The sequence below is a fragment of the Phasianus colchicus genome, chromosome 25 (genome assembly GCF_987193195.1).
Source record: "Phasianus colchicus chromosome 25, bPhaCol1.hap1.1, whole genome shotgun sequence".
NCBI classification, from domain to species: domain Eukaryota; kingdom Metazoa; phylum Chordata; class Aves; order Galliformes; family Phasianidae; genus Phasianus; species Phasianus colchicus.
In genome coordinates, this window is record NC_143460.1 from 2,427,501 (window position 1) to 2,445,042 (window position 17,542).

Sequence of the window (17,542 nt, forward strand, 5' to 3'; positions counted from 1 at the left end):
GCAGACGGGTTGCACCCAGGCGTGGGATGTCCCTGAGGGCCTGCAGCTCCAGCCTGGGCTGAGGCGAGGGCAGCAGGGCAGGATGTGCTGCAAGAGATCAGGGTGCATGCTGCTCTGTTGAAAGGTCCTGTTTTCAGTTCCTTATGGCTTTGTGAAGCTTGGAAATGCTTCCGCTGAAGTTCTCGGTGATGGGTATCTCCTTCAGGCTGAACATTCAGAAAAAACAAACAAACAAACAAAAAAAAAAAACCAACCAACCAAACAAAAAAAACCCCACCACCTTTTTATCTCAGCATACTTTTATGGAAAATACTTTAACAGAGGCAAAAAAAAAAAAAAAAAAGCAATAACCCCACTTTAAGTAGTTGAGCTGAGAAGTTCTAATGCTTTTATGTACCTGAGACCTATGAAGTGTGCCTTTGAAAACCTTCCCCAGCTTGGATCACTCTATGGCTCTATCTTCTTCCTTTCTTCTCTGCCTTGCCGTGTATTACACCCTAACCCCTCAGCCTGCTCTCTGCTTCCCTTGTTTCAGGGTCTGTGCAGTCTGAGGAAGAGCCACCAAGTGGTTTTGACCCGGTTATTATTGCCAGTCGTCTGCGGCAGATCGGCGATCAGTGCAACATGGATTTTGAAAGGGTTTCCTCCCAGGTTCTTCATGAAGTACTCATGGGGAAGGTGAGGATACCTCATCCCGCCTGGCCCTGGGCTGCTCTTTGTAGGCCAGCCTGGAGCTCTTCTTGTATTGGAGCCTAGGGAGGAGTGCACCTCGTGCTTTAGGAGTCAGGGATGCCTGAGGGAAAGGGACGTGGCAGCCAGCAGCCTGCCTCCATGGGTCGGTGCAGTGGGCAGGTACCAGGACAAGCTAAGTGCTGTAGGACCCGCTCGGTTCTTTGCCTTTATCCAGATCAGTGACCTCTCACAACGTTTCTCCTTGTCTCTTGCAAAGGAGCTGATTCCAAAGACCTGGCACTACACAGGCTGACCTGTCATTGCAGGAGATAAGATGCAGTTTAGTGGTGAGGGGGCAAATGCTTTGTGTAAGAGAAAGGCTGAAGAGAGGAGACGGTGTGCTCCAGGCAGGCCTTCAGCTTGCCCAGAAGTCAGAGCCAGCACAGTTTTGGTGCGTGTTCTTCTGCTTGTAGTTCTAGTTTAAGGTTCTCTGCAGCTCTGGTTAAAGCTGTCCTTCCTAGGTCTTCAGACATGCTTCCCACTGCTCTCCTTTGTACAAGCCATAGTAAGGACAGCAGTGAGGGAGAGCCCTGCCTTGGGCATCCTGTGCTGTGTGGGTACCACCAGGAAGCCGTGAGGGACACCTGCTTTAGTTGTGAATACAGTAAATAAATACAAGAATTTAACCGAATGTTGATTTAGAGCCAAGACTTGCTTATTACATTATCATTTAAAAAGAAGAAGCTCAAACTGCCCTCTTGATGCTTGCAGATGGAGAAATTTGGGACTGCTGTGGATTCTCTCTGCAAAAGGTGGAGTGACCAGAACCCTGAGCTGGTCTATGAGAGAGCTTTTCTCTCCGTTTCTGTGAAACTGATGATGTATATTCTTAAGAAAGGAGCTGCTAATGTCAATCCTGGTCACCTCATAAAAGCGATTAATGAAAATGCTCAAGTGAAAAACTACATTGAGACGCACGGAGGATGGGTAAGCATGCATGTGGAGTTTGTGGTCCTGTGTGCCTGAGCACTGCTGGCTCTGTTCCGTTGTTTCTCTGAGCTTTCCTATGTGCTGTTCTGCCTGGCGTCTGCTCTCAAACCCGCTCATCAACACTGCAAGTAGCTGTGCAAACAGCTTTGCACAATACCTTGCTGAAGATCTCCTGAAGTCAGCACCAAACTTCCCATCTGCTTCTCTGTGTCAGGATTTAATTCCTTATCACAGTGCCTTGGGAGCTAAGCTTGCTGCATTAGTTTGGAATCAAAGTATTGGGGATAATTCATACAAAAAGCACTTTCCTGCTAATGTAGCTCTACAGACACCACCTGGGGTGTTGTATCGGTGGAACAATGCAATCAGGCTGGGAGAGGTCGCAGTGGAAGATGCAAAGCTTGCCTTGCCTTCCTGCATCTTTCCTGTTCCGCCAGCAACTTCAGACTCACCTGAAATCTTTCCTCTAAAATACACACGTGGGTTGTTTTTTTCGTTTGTTTGTTTCCAGGAGAAGTTGGACAACTGAGAGAGGGCTACACCACCTTCCAGAATGTGAAGCTCGGATTTTCATTAACTGGGACAATTGCTTTTACGTTTCTTCAGGAGACTGCTAGAAGAACCATAACGTGTAAAGAAATTCTGTATCACTCTAAATAAAAAGGAATAAATGTTTGCTGCTATTTGTTTTTCTTCTTGCATTTCTCATAAATGTGGCCGTGAAAGTGGGCTTGGGAGCCAGAGCATGCCATGGCTTGGACAAGTGTCCCGACCAAGATCCCATACTGATGTGTGTTCGTGAGGCTCCAGGGGGCTCTCAGCAGTCGGAGCACCCAGGTGCGGGGTACCCAGCTCTGGCCCCCAGCTCCTGACCCTCTTTGTCACACAGCCACGAGCACGCGTGGTTCTAAATGGAGGCACTAGGGCCCAGAGCTGTGTTTTGTTTTGTTGTTTGGCCACGGTATCTGTTACGCACTAATTTCCTTTAAGGCTGATGATGAAGTCAGTAAACCACAGCCTGCAGCGAGTGCTCTCTGAGCTGGTGCTTTCCGCTGTGACTTGCACTTGACATGTTCACTCCTGCTCTCGGCAGGCCAGCCTCGCTCCATCTCTTCCAGCATGGACCAAAGGGAAATCCTGCTGCAGAACCTGGAAAGAGCCCAAAGCAAGAAGCTCAACCAAGAAGCGTTTGCGGATGAGTTTTTGGTAAGTTTGCTTTAAGGCACAGTTCTGTGTTTGAATTTATTTAAAAGAGATCTGCTCAGTCACCACTTCACAGATGGGAGATGAAGCTTTGCATGCGACAGTAAGATTTTCAATACATTTTAAAGCAAAAAGAGACGTGGGAGTTAACTAGAGTAAAAAGAATGTAAAGACAGAAGAGTGATTTAATGGTTTGCGTTCAAAGTGAAACCGTTTGTTTTTTAAAATAATTTACCAAGTGCTTCCTGTTTTCAACTGAGTGAATTCACTTGTCAGGATACAGTTTCGGTTTGCCCTGTTCCTGCAATGGAGACATGCTGAGGAGCAGTGATAGTGCCACTCACTGCCTCTTCTCCTGCTGCAATAGGCTGCATCTGTGATGTGTGCTCCTGCTGGGAAGCTCTACTTGCTACCTGAGACAGTTCTTTGCTTTTTTTTTTCTCTCACTAGAAGCCCCTCAGTCACACCCCCTGCAAAACAGGACATGAGTGTTCAGATAGGTGCTGTGTGGTCCTGAGGTTGGTTGTGTCCATGGATGTTTGGCACCCTGGCCAAGGCAGGAGGGCTGTGCTGACTGCTTCTGCAGCCTCCAGCACTGTGCTGCGTTACATGGAAGGGCTCAGGCATTCATCTGGAATGAGTGCATGTGCCTTAATATCTGCTAGTGCTCCTGCCTCCTCGTGGAAACAGTTTTCTTATTTCTTAAAAGCAAAACTAGCAGAAATTGCTGATGGCTCTTGTCTTCCCCAGTGTTCTGCAGTATCTGGCTGGTGAAAATCTGTGTGGTATCCAGGTCTGCTAGCTCTCTGCCAGCCTTGTGGTTGTTTGGTTGGGAGGGGTGAGCCTCAGATGGCATTGCACAGTCCCACTGCTGATGGCTGGTGATGGCTGCTGATGGGTCAGTGGGAGGTCTGGGCAACTCCAAGCACTGCCCAGCTTCAGAAGACATAGGGAAGAGCTAAACCAGGCATCTGTAAGGCCTGAGATGTCTCAGACAAGCACCAGGACAAACACTGACCCCAATTCTCCCCCGAGGGCTGTGCCAGGCAGCAAGCCTGGGGGCTGCTCATCAAACCCGTGAGATCCAGCCCTGCTCTGATGCACCAGTGAAATCTTCACTTCAAACACTTGGGAAAAGCTTACTGCTCTACTTCCAGCTGTCTGGGTCGGAGGGAAGTGATTAATCTGAGCCTGCAGTAACAGTCGGTTGTTCCACGGAACAAAGCACTGTCACAGGCTGCTGGATTTTCCCCCTTGCTGGGCTGGGGCAGGGCTGAGAGGCAGCAGGGGTGGTGAGCCTGGTGTGGTGTGGTTCCAGCAGCCGAGTGCAGCCTGTGTTCTGACGGCAGCAACATGTAGAAGAGGTCAGGGCTGCATTTCCTCTGAGACTGGGGAGAAATCTACCCTGAATAGCTTGAGCTGTTGGCCACTTTTGTAAGCACAGATAATTGGAATGAACTGTGTTCCAAACTTGGGATAAATGTTGGATCCGTGCTGCTGCCTCCCCTCTCTGTGTGAACAAGAACATATTGTGGTCATATTGCTGGAAATGACAGAGCTTTTCTGTTTGAGTCTCTGTTTTCTGTTTGTACAGTCCTACTGCTCCCACTTGCTTTCTCATATGTAGTCATTTTCCAGCAGCCCTAAATGAGTTCATGCAGGGACAGAAATAAAGCAGTTTGGAGCCCTAAGGACCGGCCCCGGTGCTGAGTGGCTGTGTTCCTTGGTATCCAAACTGGGAGAGTGGGGCTATGGTGAAAGGAGATGGAGGAAGGTTGCATGTTGAGCTCCCAGCCTTCAGCCCCTGCTCCCATTCCTGCCCATGTGCTGCCATTGGAGCACATTGCCTCACAGGATCACAGAATCACAGAATGGCCAGGGTTGGAAGGGACCTCAAGGATGATGAAGCTCCAACCCCCCCTCACACGCAGGGCCACCAACCTCCCCATTTCATACCAGCCCAGGCTGCCCAGGGCCCCATCCAACCTGGCCTTGAACACCTCCAGGGATGGACGGGGCATCCACAGCCTCTCTGGGCAGCTGTTCCAGCACCTCACCACTCTCATAGGAAAGAACTTCCCCCTGACATCCAACCTCAATCTTCCCTCCCTCAACTTCAAACCATTTCCCTTTGTCCTGCTGTTATCTGCCATTTCAAAGAGTTGATTCCCCTCCTGTTTGTAGGCTCCCTTTAGGTACTGAAAGGCTGCATTGATTCACCCCGCAGCCACCTTTTCTCCAGGCTGAACAAGCCCAGCTCCCTCAGCCTGTCTTTGTAGGGAGGTGCTGCAGCCCCCTGATCATCTTTGTGGACCCTCCAAGTGCTCCAACACACACCAGCAGCACAGCACAGCCATCTCCTCCACCCATTTGACCACGGAGCTATTTTGACTCGGTAACCCTGGGACCAGTATGTTTTTCCTGTGAGCAGCGAGGCTGAACCACTGTTTCCACTTCCTGCTAAAACTCACGTGGGTGACCATGAAGTGTGTGCAAGGCACGAGATGCTCCATCACCTCACAGCTCAGGTGTGTCAGCGGTCCTTTCCCGCTGCTCTTCACCCTTTTTGCACCATTCTTTCTCAAAGGCACAGATTGCTGAGGATTTTCTTCTGTAAATCTGCTTCCGTGACCCCAGTGATGACGTTGGAAAGAAGTTCTCTAAAGTTCTCTAAAGGCATTGCTCCACGAGCTTGGAAGGGCCTTCAGAGTGTCAGACAGCGGAGATACCAATTACATAATGGTCTTTTCTTTTAAATCACAGCTATTCCTTGATGGCAAGAAAGAATACAGCAAGGATGGTGCTTTCAAAGTCAGTGGCAATGAGCAGTGTGTGTTATTTGCAGGCTGATATCAAGGAAATTAAATTCTACACTTAATAAGTGAAAATATGCTTGAGCTCTCCAGGAGTACATAAGCTTTATACTGGCAGCGAAAGAGATCAGAGATCCACATCTCTGAGAGCCTCTCCTAGGAATCCTTCTCCTCCTTTCTCTCTCATCACTGTATACAACTGCTTCACTCTGATTTCTTGTGCCCCTTTAATTGCTTGTGCATTGCTGTTTGCAACTGCAAATAAGAGCACGTTTACCAAAGTGAGAAGAGTCGATTGTTTCATCTGTCTTTTCTGATGTCATTTGCTGGAGGGAGTTTCGTGCTGTTACTCTAGATGCTTTTAATACTACACTCACTCATGAGGGTGATGCTTTACGTGCTGTATGAATGCATTCCCTCCCTTCAGAAGCCCACGTGCCCCCACCTCCCATGGCCTCGTACACATTTTCCATTCTGGGTCTCTTAGGTGGCTTCTGCTTCTATTCTTGGTCTGAGTACTTCGAGAAAAGCCTCTCTGAGAAGAACTAATGGCATAAATTTTGCTTTGTGGTGGTGAGCCTGACCCCCAGAGACCTTTGCACGTGCTATCTAGTAGTGCTGTACGGAGCACGTTTGCTGTAACTTGTTCCATTCTTTTACCACAGAAGCTGAAAAGGCAGTCAACAAAATATAGATCGGATAAAATCTACCCCACAGCGACAGCTGAGTGCCCAGAGAACATCAAGAAGAACAGATACAAAGACATCTTGCCCTGTAGGTTGGAAATTGCAAATGTTACTTTCAGCCTTCCCTTCTATGCTGTGCTGCAGCCGGAGGGGCTCAGTGCCACAGGAGACACACATTAACATTGCTGCTACTTCTGCCTTTGTGCCTGCAGATGACCACAGCAGAGTGGAACTATCCCTAATCACATCAGATACAGATTCTCACTACATCAATGCCAACTTCATCAAGGTATTGCTTCTTTCATGGTGCTATCCAGTGTAAACGTCTTTGCAGGCTGCTGGAGCTCCCCAGCCACCTCGTGCCATGAGGAGCAGGTCCTGTAGCTGTGGCTACAAGCAGACGATGCGGTCAGTAGCTGCCATGCTGTGCAGCGAGGTCAGAAGATGTGCAGGTTCTGCACAGCAAGCCCTTCAGAAGCAGCACAGAGGCATCAGGCTGCAGGCCCAAGGCCACACGCCTGCTGGGTTAGAAACTTGCGGCTTGCAGCCCCCGCTTCCTGCCAGGCTGAGGGACGGCACAAAACTGCCTGTGGCCAGGCTGGCCTGCCCAAACCCAGGGTGCTGATGGCCGGAAGCTGAGCAGCACTGCTCAGCTCTGCAGTGAGCGGCAGGCAAAGTCACTGCAGGCTCCTCCAGCAGCTCTGGGTGCTGGGACAGGTGTTGCCTCCAGCCCAGCCTCCTGGCTCTGGCTGTGCCTTCAGGACATCTTCACAGCTTGGCTTCTGGTTGCTTCATTTAATTTAGGTGCCTAAAATGTAACTGTATAGAAGCCTCCCTTTTTGACCTCATAGGGTAGAAGTAGGATTCAGAAACAGAGATGATTTTTATTTCTGTTGGTGAACTATGCAAACATGTCTTCATGTCCAATTTAAATAGGGAGTCTATGGGCCGAGAGCATACATTGCAACCCAAGGTCCTCTCCCCACCACCGTCACTGACTTTTGGAGGATGATTTGGGAGTATGAAGTCCTGGTAAGATGCAGATTCACGTTTGTTTGTTTTGTTTTATTAAAAGTTGTCTGTAAAAGCAGCTAGAACTCCTTTCTGACTGAAGAGACAGGGTAGCACCAGGGCAGCTCTCAGGTGTTCTGTGTGACCCATGTCCTTCCTGGGAGCTGGGATGTGATTTCTACTCCTTCTGCCCTCCTGCTGCATCCAGCTCTGTGCTGAGAAGGTCTGGAGCTGTGGGTGGAGTTTGCTTTGTCTGACACAGGGGTGGCAGTCCAAATACCTCCTTTGTGGCTAATGAGCAGCCTCAGACAACGGGACTGATTTCTCTTCCTGGATAAAAAAACTCTTCTAACAAATCTTCTTTCTGCAGATCGTGGTCATGGCCTGCATGGAGTTTGAAATGGGAAAGGTGAGTAACGTACTGAGTTGGTTGTGTTGCAGCAGGGCCAGAACAAGGTGGGGAGATGCAGATTTTTATTAAATCTCACTGGGGACAGCAAGTTTCCATTCGATACAAACGGTTTCTTGAGTCTCCTGTGGGAGATCCTCCAAACATCTCCAGTAACGTAACCAGCCTCGTTGGCAGGGAAACAAGCCTAGCTCCTGCCTGAGGACTGCAGTGATGGGGCGGGCAGAGGTTGGTCAGCAGCAGCAGCAACAGCACAGCCTGCTGCACCTGCCGGGCAAAGAGATGGGAGGTGCTTCGGGTGGGCAGCAATGAATAACCATCTGCTTCTTGCAACAGAAAAAATGTGAGCGGTACTGGGCAGAGGTGGGCGAACCCTCCCTGCAGTGCGGACCCTTTTCCGTCACATGTGTGAGTAAAGCACCTTCACAACACAGCACAGCACGTGCACTGCAAACTGCTGCCATCTGCAGAAAATGTGACTCTAATTATTGCTCTGCAGGAAGCTGAAGAAAAGAAAAATGAATACGTGATCAGGACTTTAAAAGTGACCTTGAATGAAGTAAGTAGGAAAGTCAAGGCAGGAAAAGCATCTTGGGTGGCTTAATTATAGGAATAATATTAAAATACATTGCACTTTGCAGAAAGTTCCGTGCTCCTGAGCATGCTGGTTTAGATTCAGCTTAGATTCAGTAGCTGAAGGAATGATGAGACTAAAAAGTAAACTCAAACTTTAATTTCTGAAACTGTTTGACAGTTGTAACAAATTAGATCATGGGTAAACCAGGCTAAAAGGCAGTATGGAGAATCCCATAAGGTGGCAATGTGTCCTTTGTAGCAAGAACAGCTATGAATTGCACTTCCAGCTTGCAGCCTCTGCTTGTCAATAGAGCACAGAATTAGAGACGGCTGCAGCACATCAGCTCACCTCACTGTGCTGATGGCCACGTCGGTGTCCTGCCAGCAGTTCTCTCCTCCCGCAGGCAGCGCGCACCATCCACCAATTCCACTACCAGAACTGGCCTGATCACGACATTCCCTCTTCCATTGACCCCATTCTGGAGCTCATTGGCGAGGTTCGCTGCTACCAACCAGATGACAGCATCCCCATCTGCATCCACTGCAGGTGAGTGAACGCAGGGCAGGGTGTGCCCAGTGCCTCCCTGGCTTCCCCACAGGGATGGGTGGTGCAGTCTGTGCAGGGCTGTGCTCTGTGCTGTCTGTGGTGTGGGATGCAAGGCTGTAAGCTTTTCTTAATACCCACCTCTGATCTCTGTGACTCTCGTTGCAGTGCTGGCTGTGGGAGAACAGGAGTTGTTTGTGCCATTGACTACACCTGGAAGCTGCTGAAGGATGGGGTAGGTGTCATCCCCACCACGTGTACTCACCACCCATGTGCTGCCTTTTGTTGTTGCTGCACTCCCTTCCCTCTGCAGCCTGGTGCAAACAGCAGTACTGCAGTGCAGTTGTGCAGGCAGGTTGGAGACCATCCTGCTATCGCTGCTCTTGGCTTGGACTTCAGCTTCCAGAGCTTGGCTTGTCACTGGCCTTCAGTTTTCAATACAAGTTTACTGTCCGTATTTGTCTCTCCACACTTCAGTATCAGACCTGCTCTCATTTTAAAGTTTTAATAATTTCTCTTCCTTGCAAGATTGTTCCAGTGAACTTCAGTATATTCAGTCTGATCCAGGAGATGCGCACACAGAGGCCTTCGATAGTGCAGACCAAGGTATGCCCAGGAAGTTCTGACTGCTACAGAACTGAAACCTCAGTACCACCCCAGGAGGGCTCACAGCAAGGAAGCACAGAATGGCTGCAGGGCTGGGAACGGGGTGTGCAGTTGTTCTGTAAGGTCCCTTTTCTGAACAGAAGAATGATTTTGCAGAACTGAATTTCTGACCACTTCTCTGTAGACAGCTGGGATAGTTTAGTGCTTGCAGAGCCATTTTTTGAACACTTATGCTATGAAACAAGTGACCATCCAGAAAATAAAGTGGAAACTCTTCTCAAGTGAGGCCAATTGAAGAGGAAGCTCAGTGCAGAACAGCGCTGGGCGCAGCTGACAAAAAAAAAGCAACAGATGCTTTGGTCTCAACCCTGTGGAAACTGCAGCTTCTGCTTCTTCTGAGAACTTGTCCTGCCACCAGACCACAAAGTGGCAGCTTCTCACAGGGGCTGATGTTTGATTTGGGTGATAGGTGACCACAGGTGACACGTACTGCAGGTGCTGGCTTTCACATCTCTTTTATTTGTTGAATGCAGGAGCAGTACAAGCTGGTTTACAATGCTGTCACTGAGCTCTTCAAAAGGCAGATTGAAGCACTAGATGCCCAGGAAGATTCTGCTTCTTTACAGGTAAAAGGACAAATGCACAGCCTCTTGCAGCCTGAGGCACACCAGGTTTAATCTTGATTCCTACTGCAGAATGGAATAAGTCACATTTTGCCCTATTTATTCATAATTACATTGTAACAGAAGCCTCCAATCTATTGAGGTGCTTATGAGACCCCTGATTCCTTACCATTTCATCCTGTGAAGAGCCACGTCAAAGTATTTCAAATCTCAGGCACCTCTGAGGGAAAACATCCTCCTGGTATGAAGCGATGTAAACAGGAACAGCCCAAACACCAACAGCTTCTCCTTATTCTCTGTCTGGTAACGCAGGCACGAGCATTACCTTGCCTCTGTAGCTGTTTGCAGTCTTGTAGAAATGAAGAAGTTAAGAATTGCCACTCTTAAGTAAAGACTGAAAAGTTAGCTTATATTGCCAAAGGTGCTGTCTAAAGCATGTGGATCGGGATCTCATGATGGGATTTACACCTCAGTTTTCCCATAGTATTCACCAGAGCTGAGTGAGAGAATAGCTGGAAAGTGCCTTCTGCATGTGTAGTGGATAGTCAGTAAGCAAAGGAGATGCAGGACTAGATTGACACAAAATGCAGAGAACGGTGCAAGTCTGGATGTGGCTTTGGAGATGTTGGTCAAAGCTCCCAACTGCCTGAAGCTCAGTGCCCTCTGAAAGCACCTCACAGAGCACGGGTGACAGTCACATGCCAAAGCATCACAAATGAAATCAGCATCTGCACAACATGGCTGAATGGTGCTGAGGATCTCAAGCAGAGCTCAGGCAATTTTGCAGGTGTTTGACACAGCTGGATCATTGTCTGGCCCTTGGCACTCTCATCTCAGAAAGGTGCGGACAGGAAGAGCTGTTAGGAGGATCTGTCCCCAATATTCAGTGCCTAATTGGTGTTTTCATCCTGGTGTTTGTCATTCCCAAACTGTTAATCGTTAAAAGTAGTTGGAAGAAATTCTGTCTCCTGAAGTAGCATGTTTGTGCTCTTTGCATTCTTTTTCTTCACTCTCTTGCTTTCTTCCATCAGGTTCTAACAAGGCATCCTGTACCCAAGCCACCGCTGAGCCCTGTGGAAGATATTTATTCCCTGAGTAGTTTGCTAACCTGGTAAGGTCACCACCCAAGCATCCCTAGTATTTTCTATTACCTCTATTATTTCAGGAAGATGCACTTTTCGTGTGTATTTTGTGGAATCATAGAATCATCAAGGTTGGAATACACCACTAAGACTGCTTTAACTGCATACAGGTTCCTCCTGTGCTCACCATTTAATGGTGGCCAAACAGGGCTTCCCTGTCACTCCATGCTGAACCAGGCGGGCTCTGTGTTCCCAGAGGACAGATCTGCCCTTACAAGCAATGCTCTGGGGCCTTGTTAACAGGCCAACAGATTCCTGAGTGATTGACACCTCTGACATCATGCTGCTATGCTTTGTTGCAGCTCGGGACGAGAGGACCACAGTGTGCACCAACATCTTCCTCCATTGGTACAAAATGAAGCGTCACTGACATCCCTGTCTGCCACAGCAGCACGGGGCAGCTCTGGGGACACAGGCCCTTCCATCAGACCTGCAGTCTCTGTCGGCACTCTAAATGTTAGCAGCACCAGACACTCAGCTGCTGTCAAAATGTGGGGTGCAGGAGAAGCCCTTCATAAGCACCGCAGTTTGCAGTTCAGCAGCAGGTCCTCTGAGCAGCTGCTGCTGGACCTGGAGCTGCAGGGAACAGGCAGGAAAGGGGCCCATGGCAAAGTACCTCTGGCACGGACCACATCGATACCTTTTGTGCCGGCACAGCAGAGAGAAGTCTGGGCTTGTGATGGAGGGAATGCAAAGCCCACTTGGAGTTCTCAGTCACCAAATGCCTGTTGTTCAGGCTTCCAGGTGAAGGAGCAGGACGTATTTTCCCCTGCTGAGCTGAACCACTCAAGCCAAATAGCAGACGGTCCCCCTGGCCACAGGAACTACAGGCAATGTCCTTACCCTTACTGTTGTTCAGCAGAAGACCCCTACTTCTCTTCACTCTCCCCAGAAGAGCTGCCATCCCCAGAGCCATCTGTTGAGCAGGATGCACAGGGCCCTTCTTGCACGGTGCCCACCTACCCACCGCTCCGTCCTGCATCCCACCACGTTGCCCAGCCAAGCACTGGGAGGACATCCTCACTGAGTAAGTGCTGTGGGTGATGAGAGCAGTCCTTCAGCATGTGGCAGTGCCTGGGGAGGGCCTCACAAGGTTTCATCCCACCTTACATCAGGATTTGGTGCACAAGTCTTCTCACTATTCAGATGCCAGAGGTACTGGGGAAGTTAAAGGAGCTGCAGTGCAATCAAGCAGCAGTGGTGCTGCGCACTGAGGGACTGTGTGTGAGGGGCATGCAGTAATACTCCCCTGTGCCATAGAGCTCAGTGCTGCTGGGAGGGGACCTGGGGCACATATCCAGCAACAGGTGAGAGGAGCTGAGTACTATTTGGATTTTAGGTACAGCTCAGAGAGGTTTGCTATAATCTCTGGTGGTCAGCTGGGTGGAGCAGGCTCTGCACAGGTCTGCAGTTCTGTGCGTGCCATGCAGTAACCTGCCCACATTTCCTCCATTAGACATCCTGCCCCAGACAGATGACGACGATCCTCCACCCCTGCCAGAGCGAACTCCTGAGTCCTTTATTGTGGCCAGTGAATCAGGCAAGTGCATTTAGCAGTGCAGTGACTGACATCTGCTCTGAGGGCCCTTCTCAGCTTCTGGGGGATCAGAGCAGTGCCTTTGCTCTGGCTGCCTGGGATGAGAAATGTCACCTTGTGTTTGTTTCCAGGAGAACTTCCCCTGGCCACCTCAGATTTTCAGCTTCCAACTAGACATGAAAGTACTGAAACCTCTTCAGAGCAGAGTAGTGCGTCTCCCTCAGTGACATTTAATGACTCAATGACACTGAGACCAAGTAAGGTAAATAAGCACAGTTTTATCTCTTCTCCAGCAGTATCACTGTGTCAATTTCCTTATTATATACTATCCTTGTTTTCCATTTCCAGAGTTTGAAGCTTCGGAGCCCACACTCAGGTAAAAGTTTTATGCTGGGGTAACAATCACTGGGTATAAGGTCTGTTTTTAATAGAACCTGCTTTAAATTATGCCAGATTTAGTAAATGCCACTAGGATCAATGCTCTGTCCAACAGAAGTTTTCTGCAATGAAATAGGTGTAAACATTTCTGCAGCCAAATGAACTCGTAGTTTTATATTTCCTTATCAGCCCCTGCATCATTGGGTGTATTTCATGACGATGTTCCTTGCAGCCTAAGGGTTGTCACATCCTCTTACTGCATGTTATATGTTTCCTTTGACACAATGGAGATGGTTAGAGTTCTGCAGTCGTAGTGAACAGATATATACATTTCCAAAGGCAGATACACAAACCTGCTGCCTTTGCTTTCTCAGAGACAAACCGGGATCGCTCCAGCTCTCCTCCCCCACTTCCTGAAAGAACCCCGGAGTCGTTCGTTCTCGCTGATGGAGAAAGTAAGTGATGACTTATTTTCCCAGCATTTTACTGAGATTCATATTTACATCTAAACCTGTAATAACAGTGGCCCATTTGTTCAAAATATTACCAATGGACTTAACTGTAGGAGAGGTAAGCAGATACAAAGGAAACAATTCCCTGTTGGGAATTTCTGCAGCCGCTGCGTTAGAGAAATCAAAAAGCAGCAACAAAGCACTGAGAGAAGAAGGGCGAGGATTCATGAATGACCACAGAAAATGTTCTGCTGAATGTTTGCAGGTCTGCAGCTTCCTGGAAGACGTTCTACTGCTAGTTCTTGGGACTTGAGAAATGGAGCTTCTGAAACATCATCAAAAGAGCCTGTGAAATGCTTCAGGAGAAGCAAGGTAAACAAACAAACAAACCAAAAGCATCTGCACAAAAGCTATAGGTAAAGGAGATGGTGAGAAGAGATTTTTCTAGCAACAGCTACTGTTGCTTTCTGACTCCTAACCCTAAAAATGGCATGCTTTGAGAGCACTCCTCAATGTAGAGCAAGGAAACAAGTCTAGTAATAATGTTGTGTTGTAGAATTGTAGGCACAACCTGTGTACAAAAGAAACAGAGCCACACAATCACGGCTGTGTGAATGGCTCTGTCTCAGCATTCTTAAGCACCAGTTCTTCTGGAAAAAAATTGCTTGAGTGGAGTCTGAATTCCCATATAGGACGGATTCTGCTCATCACCATGGCTCTAGTTAATTATCCTCATAAGAAATTGTACTTTGGGATGTTATGGTTGAGCAGAAAAGCATTTGAGGAAAACAGTAAACTTGCCACATTTTTTTTTTTAACAAGCCTTTTTTTTTTTTCTTTTTGCAGAGTTTGAAAATATTCAAAAACGTGAGAAAAAGTAAGTCATTCAGCATAACCTCAGTGATCTTATTATTCTATCAAATGCTCTCAACATGGTAGAGAGCAGAACTGTGGGGAATGTGATTGACCTGAGTCCCATTCTGGATTCTGCCTGATCTATCTGGAGCATAAATGAGGATTTTCTCATGAAGTTCCCTTTGATCTAAACTTAAAAAGTTTTTCTTGAAAATAGGGCTGCTAAAAACTGTTCAAAGCACTGCTGAGCAAACGTTTTTCCAACAGACTGCACTGCAGTAGCACATTCACTCCCTACTATGAGCAAATAATTCAACCCTTTACAAGGGTAGATAACAGCAGGACAAGGGGAAATGGTTTGAAGTTGAGAGAGGGAAGATTTAGGTTGGATGTCAGGGGGAAGTTCTTTGCTATGAGAGTGGTGAGGTGCTGGAACAGCTGCCCAGAGAGGCTGTGGATGCCCCGTCCATCCCTGGAGGTGTTCAAGGCCAGGTTGGATGGGGCCCTGGGCAGTGTGGAGGTTAGCAGCCCTTCTTGTGGCGGGGGGTGGGATGGGGGGATTGGAGCTTGATGATCACAGAATCACAGAATGGCCAGGGTTGGAAGGGACCTCAAGGATCATGAATCTCCAACTCCTTGCCACAGGCAGGGCCACCAACCTCCCCATTTAATACCAGACCAGGCTGCCCAGGGCCCCATCCAGCTGAAAGGCTGCAATGATTCACCCCACAGCCTTCTTTTCTCCAGGCTGAACAAGCCCAGCTCCCTCAGCCTGTCTTTGTAGGGAGGTGCTGCAGCCCCCTGATCATTTTTGTGGCCCTCCTCTGGACCCTCTCCAACAGCTCTCTGTCCTTCTTGTACTGGGCTCCGCACTTGGATGCAGTATTCCAGATGGGGTCTCACAAGAGCAGAGTAGAGGGGAACAATCACCTCCCTGTCCCTGCTGGCCACCCCTCTTCTGATGGAGCCCAGGATCCCATTTGCCTTCTGAGGCACACTGCTGGCTCATGTTCAGTTTTTCATCTATCAGGACCCCCAGGTCCTTCTCCACAGGGCTGCTCTGAAGGACCTCTCCTTCCAGTCTGTAGGGATGCCTGGGATTCCTCCAGCCCAAGTGCAAAACTCTGCACTTTGCCATGTTGAACCTCATCAGGTTCACCTGGGCCCACCTTTCCAGCCTCTCGAGGTCCCTCTGAATGGCATCCCTTCCTTCAACCATATTGACCGCACCACTCAGCTTGGTGTGGTCAGCAAACTTGCTGAGGGTGCACTCGATTCCGTCATCGATGTCATTGATAAAGATGTTACAGAGCACCGGTCCCAAGACAGACCTCTGGGGGACGCCGCTCGTTACCGGCCTCCACCTGGACATGGAGCCATTGATGACCACCCTCTGTCTGCGGCCTTTCAACCAATTCCTTATCCATCGAGTGGTCCACCCATCAAATCCACATCCCTCCAATTTGGAGATAAAGATGTGGTGGGGGACCATGATCCTCGAGGTCCCTTCCAACCTGAGCCATTCTGTGATTCCATGACTTTACAGAACAGTGTCTTAAAAAATGTGCAGCATTTGAGCAGTGGTAATGCAGAGTACTTTGCGTGGACTGCAGTTGTACGTGTGGCAGTGTGTTCTCCCATAGGGCTGCGAAAATCCAGTTCTTCAGGGGGTTACTTTGATCACTAACTGCCAGTACAATTTTGTGTTTCCAGGCATCTGTAGCCCATCTTCACTGACAAAACCATCAGAATCTGCATCTTCAAATCATCTGAGCTCTTTCCTTAATTTTGGTATGTATTCATGTCGTAGTGGGAGGATTTGTTGGTGAATACAATGTCAGGCTGTATTTGTAGTTTTTGCACCAACTGAATACAGGCTGTTGCTTCAAGTAAACGACATCTTAAATTCTGGGAGAATTTAAATTATAAGTATTTTGAAAAACCCCATTACTTTAGGAAATTACACGGTCAATATCTATAAGATGCTACATTTATTGCATTTTATTTTTTTTTTTGCCTAGGCTTTGCAAGTCGATTTTCAAAACCAAAAGGATCAAGAAACCCACCACCAGCATGGAACATTTAGGTAAACCTCGAAGATTTGGAGTCACGGAGGTGTGAATACCTTCTGATATGCCGCGAGTGCTCATTTCAGTAAGGTTTCCATCAACACGAACACACAAAACGTGTTGCATGATATTTGCAAATCAGGCACTACTTGCACGTTCTTCAACTGAAGTTCTGAAGTACAGAAGCACGTGTGACTACCGGCAGCTGAGCACTTTCAGTTAAATCACAGCGGGATGGACATCAAGCCCAGGAACTGATACTTTATCCTAACGAGTGGCCAATTTTTGTCGCGTTTTGGAATGTTTACTTCAGAACGGTAGATTTGAGCTCTCTGAAAGAAAACACTGAACTGTGAGTGATTCCAGTGCGCACTGCTGAATGCTACAGAGGTCTGAGGAGGGGACCGAACCACCACAAGGAGCTGAGACCAGCAGACGCCGTGTCCGTGTGTCCTTCTGTGTTTCCATCACTTGAACAGAAAGGGAATTAGTATCTCAAACTGTGTATTTTCCTTCACATTTAACTTTTTTTTTTCTCATCCGAATCAGATTATCTTTCCTGTTTGTTGGTTAACAAAGATACTGGAGGTCTGGCGGGCCCTGCAGCCTCACTATATGAAAACCCACACAGCGATCCCAGCGCCCACAACTGACAGCAGTTTGTATTTAATATTTTTACGACGCGGGAACCGTGAAAGCCATATCCAAATTCGGGGATGGCGTATTTAATCTAGGAAGTATTTTATGATGTGCGACAAATGCTGTGTAAATAAATAAAGTTTATTTATGGGCCGGGAATTCACCCGCGCACGCCACACCGCGAGAGCGCAACCGCGCCTCTGTGGAACGGCCGCCTTCCCGCCCTCCGCGCGCCGCCCGCTCCACCCACTAACGTAGCGGCGGGCACGTGACCGGATCACGTGACCCACGGCCGCCCCGCCACCGCCCACTCCCGTCGTGCCGGCGCCCACGCATG

General features: G+C 48.5%; 2 protein-coding genes across 3 annotated transcripts in view; both read left to right on the top strand.

The window, feature by feature from the left end:
• Positions 1–2,345, top strand: part of BCL2L15 (BCL2 like 15) — a 4,251-nt gene extending 1,906 nt beyond the window's left edge. The window contains exons 2-4 of the mRNA XM_031605820.2: positions 536–678; positions 1,444–1,659; positions 2,174–2,345. Coding sequence (XP_031461680.1) covers positions 536–678; positions 1,444–1,659; positions 2,174–2,191 — 377 coding nt within the window. The 3' untranslated portion in view covers positions 2,192–2,345. The remainder of the gene's footprint in view (positions 1–535; positions 679–1,443; positions 1,660–2,173) is intronic.
• Positions 2,346–2,667: 322 nt separating this feature from the next.
• On the top strand, positions 2,668–17,383 carry PTPN22 (protein tyrosine phosphatase non-receptor type 22). 2 transcript variants are annotated; one of them, XM_090124367.1, is made up of 22 exons: positions 2,716–2,868; positions 5,145–5,393; positions 6,344–6,452; positions 6,577–6,653; positions 7,301–7,396; positions 7,746–7,784; positions 8,121–8,192; positions 8,284–8,343; positions 8,765–8,907; positions 9,073–9,139; positions 9,433–9,510; positions 10,044–10,136; positions 11,165–11,244; positions 11,578–12,302; positions 12,732–12,815; positions 12,944–13,074; positions 13,161–13,188; positions 13,565–13,645; positions 13,908–14,014; positions 14,489–14,519; positions 16,211–16,288; positions 16,519–17,383. In XM_090124367.1, exons 2-22 carry the CDS (start codon positions 5,370–5,372, stop codon positions 16,581–16,583), a joined length of 2,268 nt encoding a protein of 755 aa, XP_089980493.1. In that variant the 5' UTR covers positions 2,716–2,868; positions 5,145–5,369; the 3' UTR covers positions 16,584–17,383. The 2 variants fall into 2 exon arrangements, with proteins under 2 accessions (XP_031461760.2, XP_089980493.1); XM_031605900.2 differs by lacking the exon at positions 5,145–5,393 and having other exon boundaries at positions 2,668–2,868; positions 16,519–17,382.
• Positions 17,384–17,542: the final 159 nt, after the last annotated feature.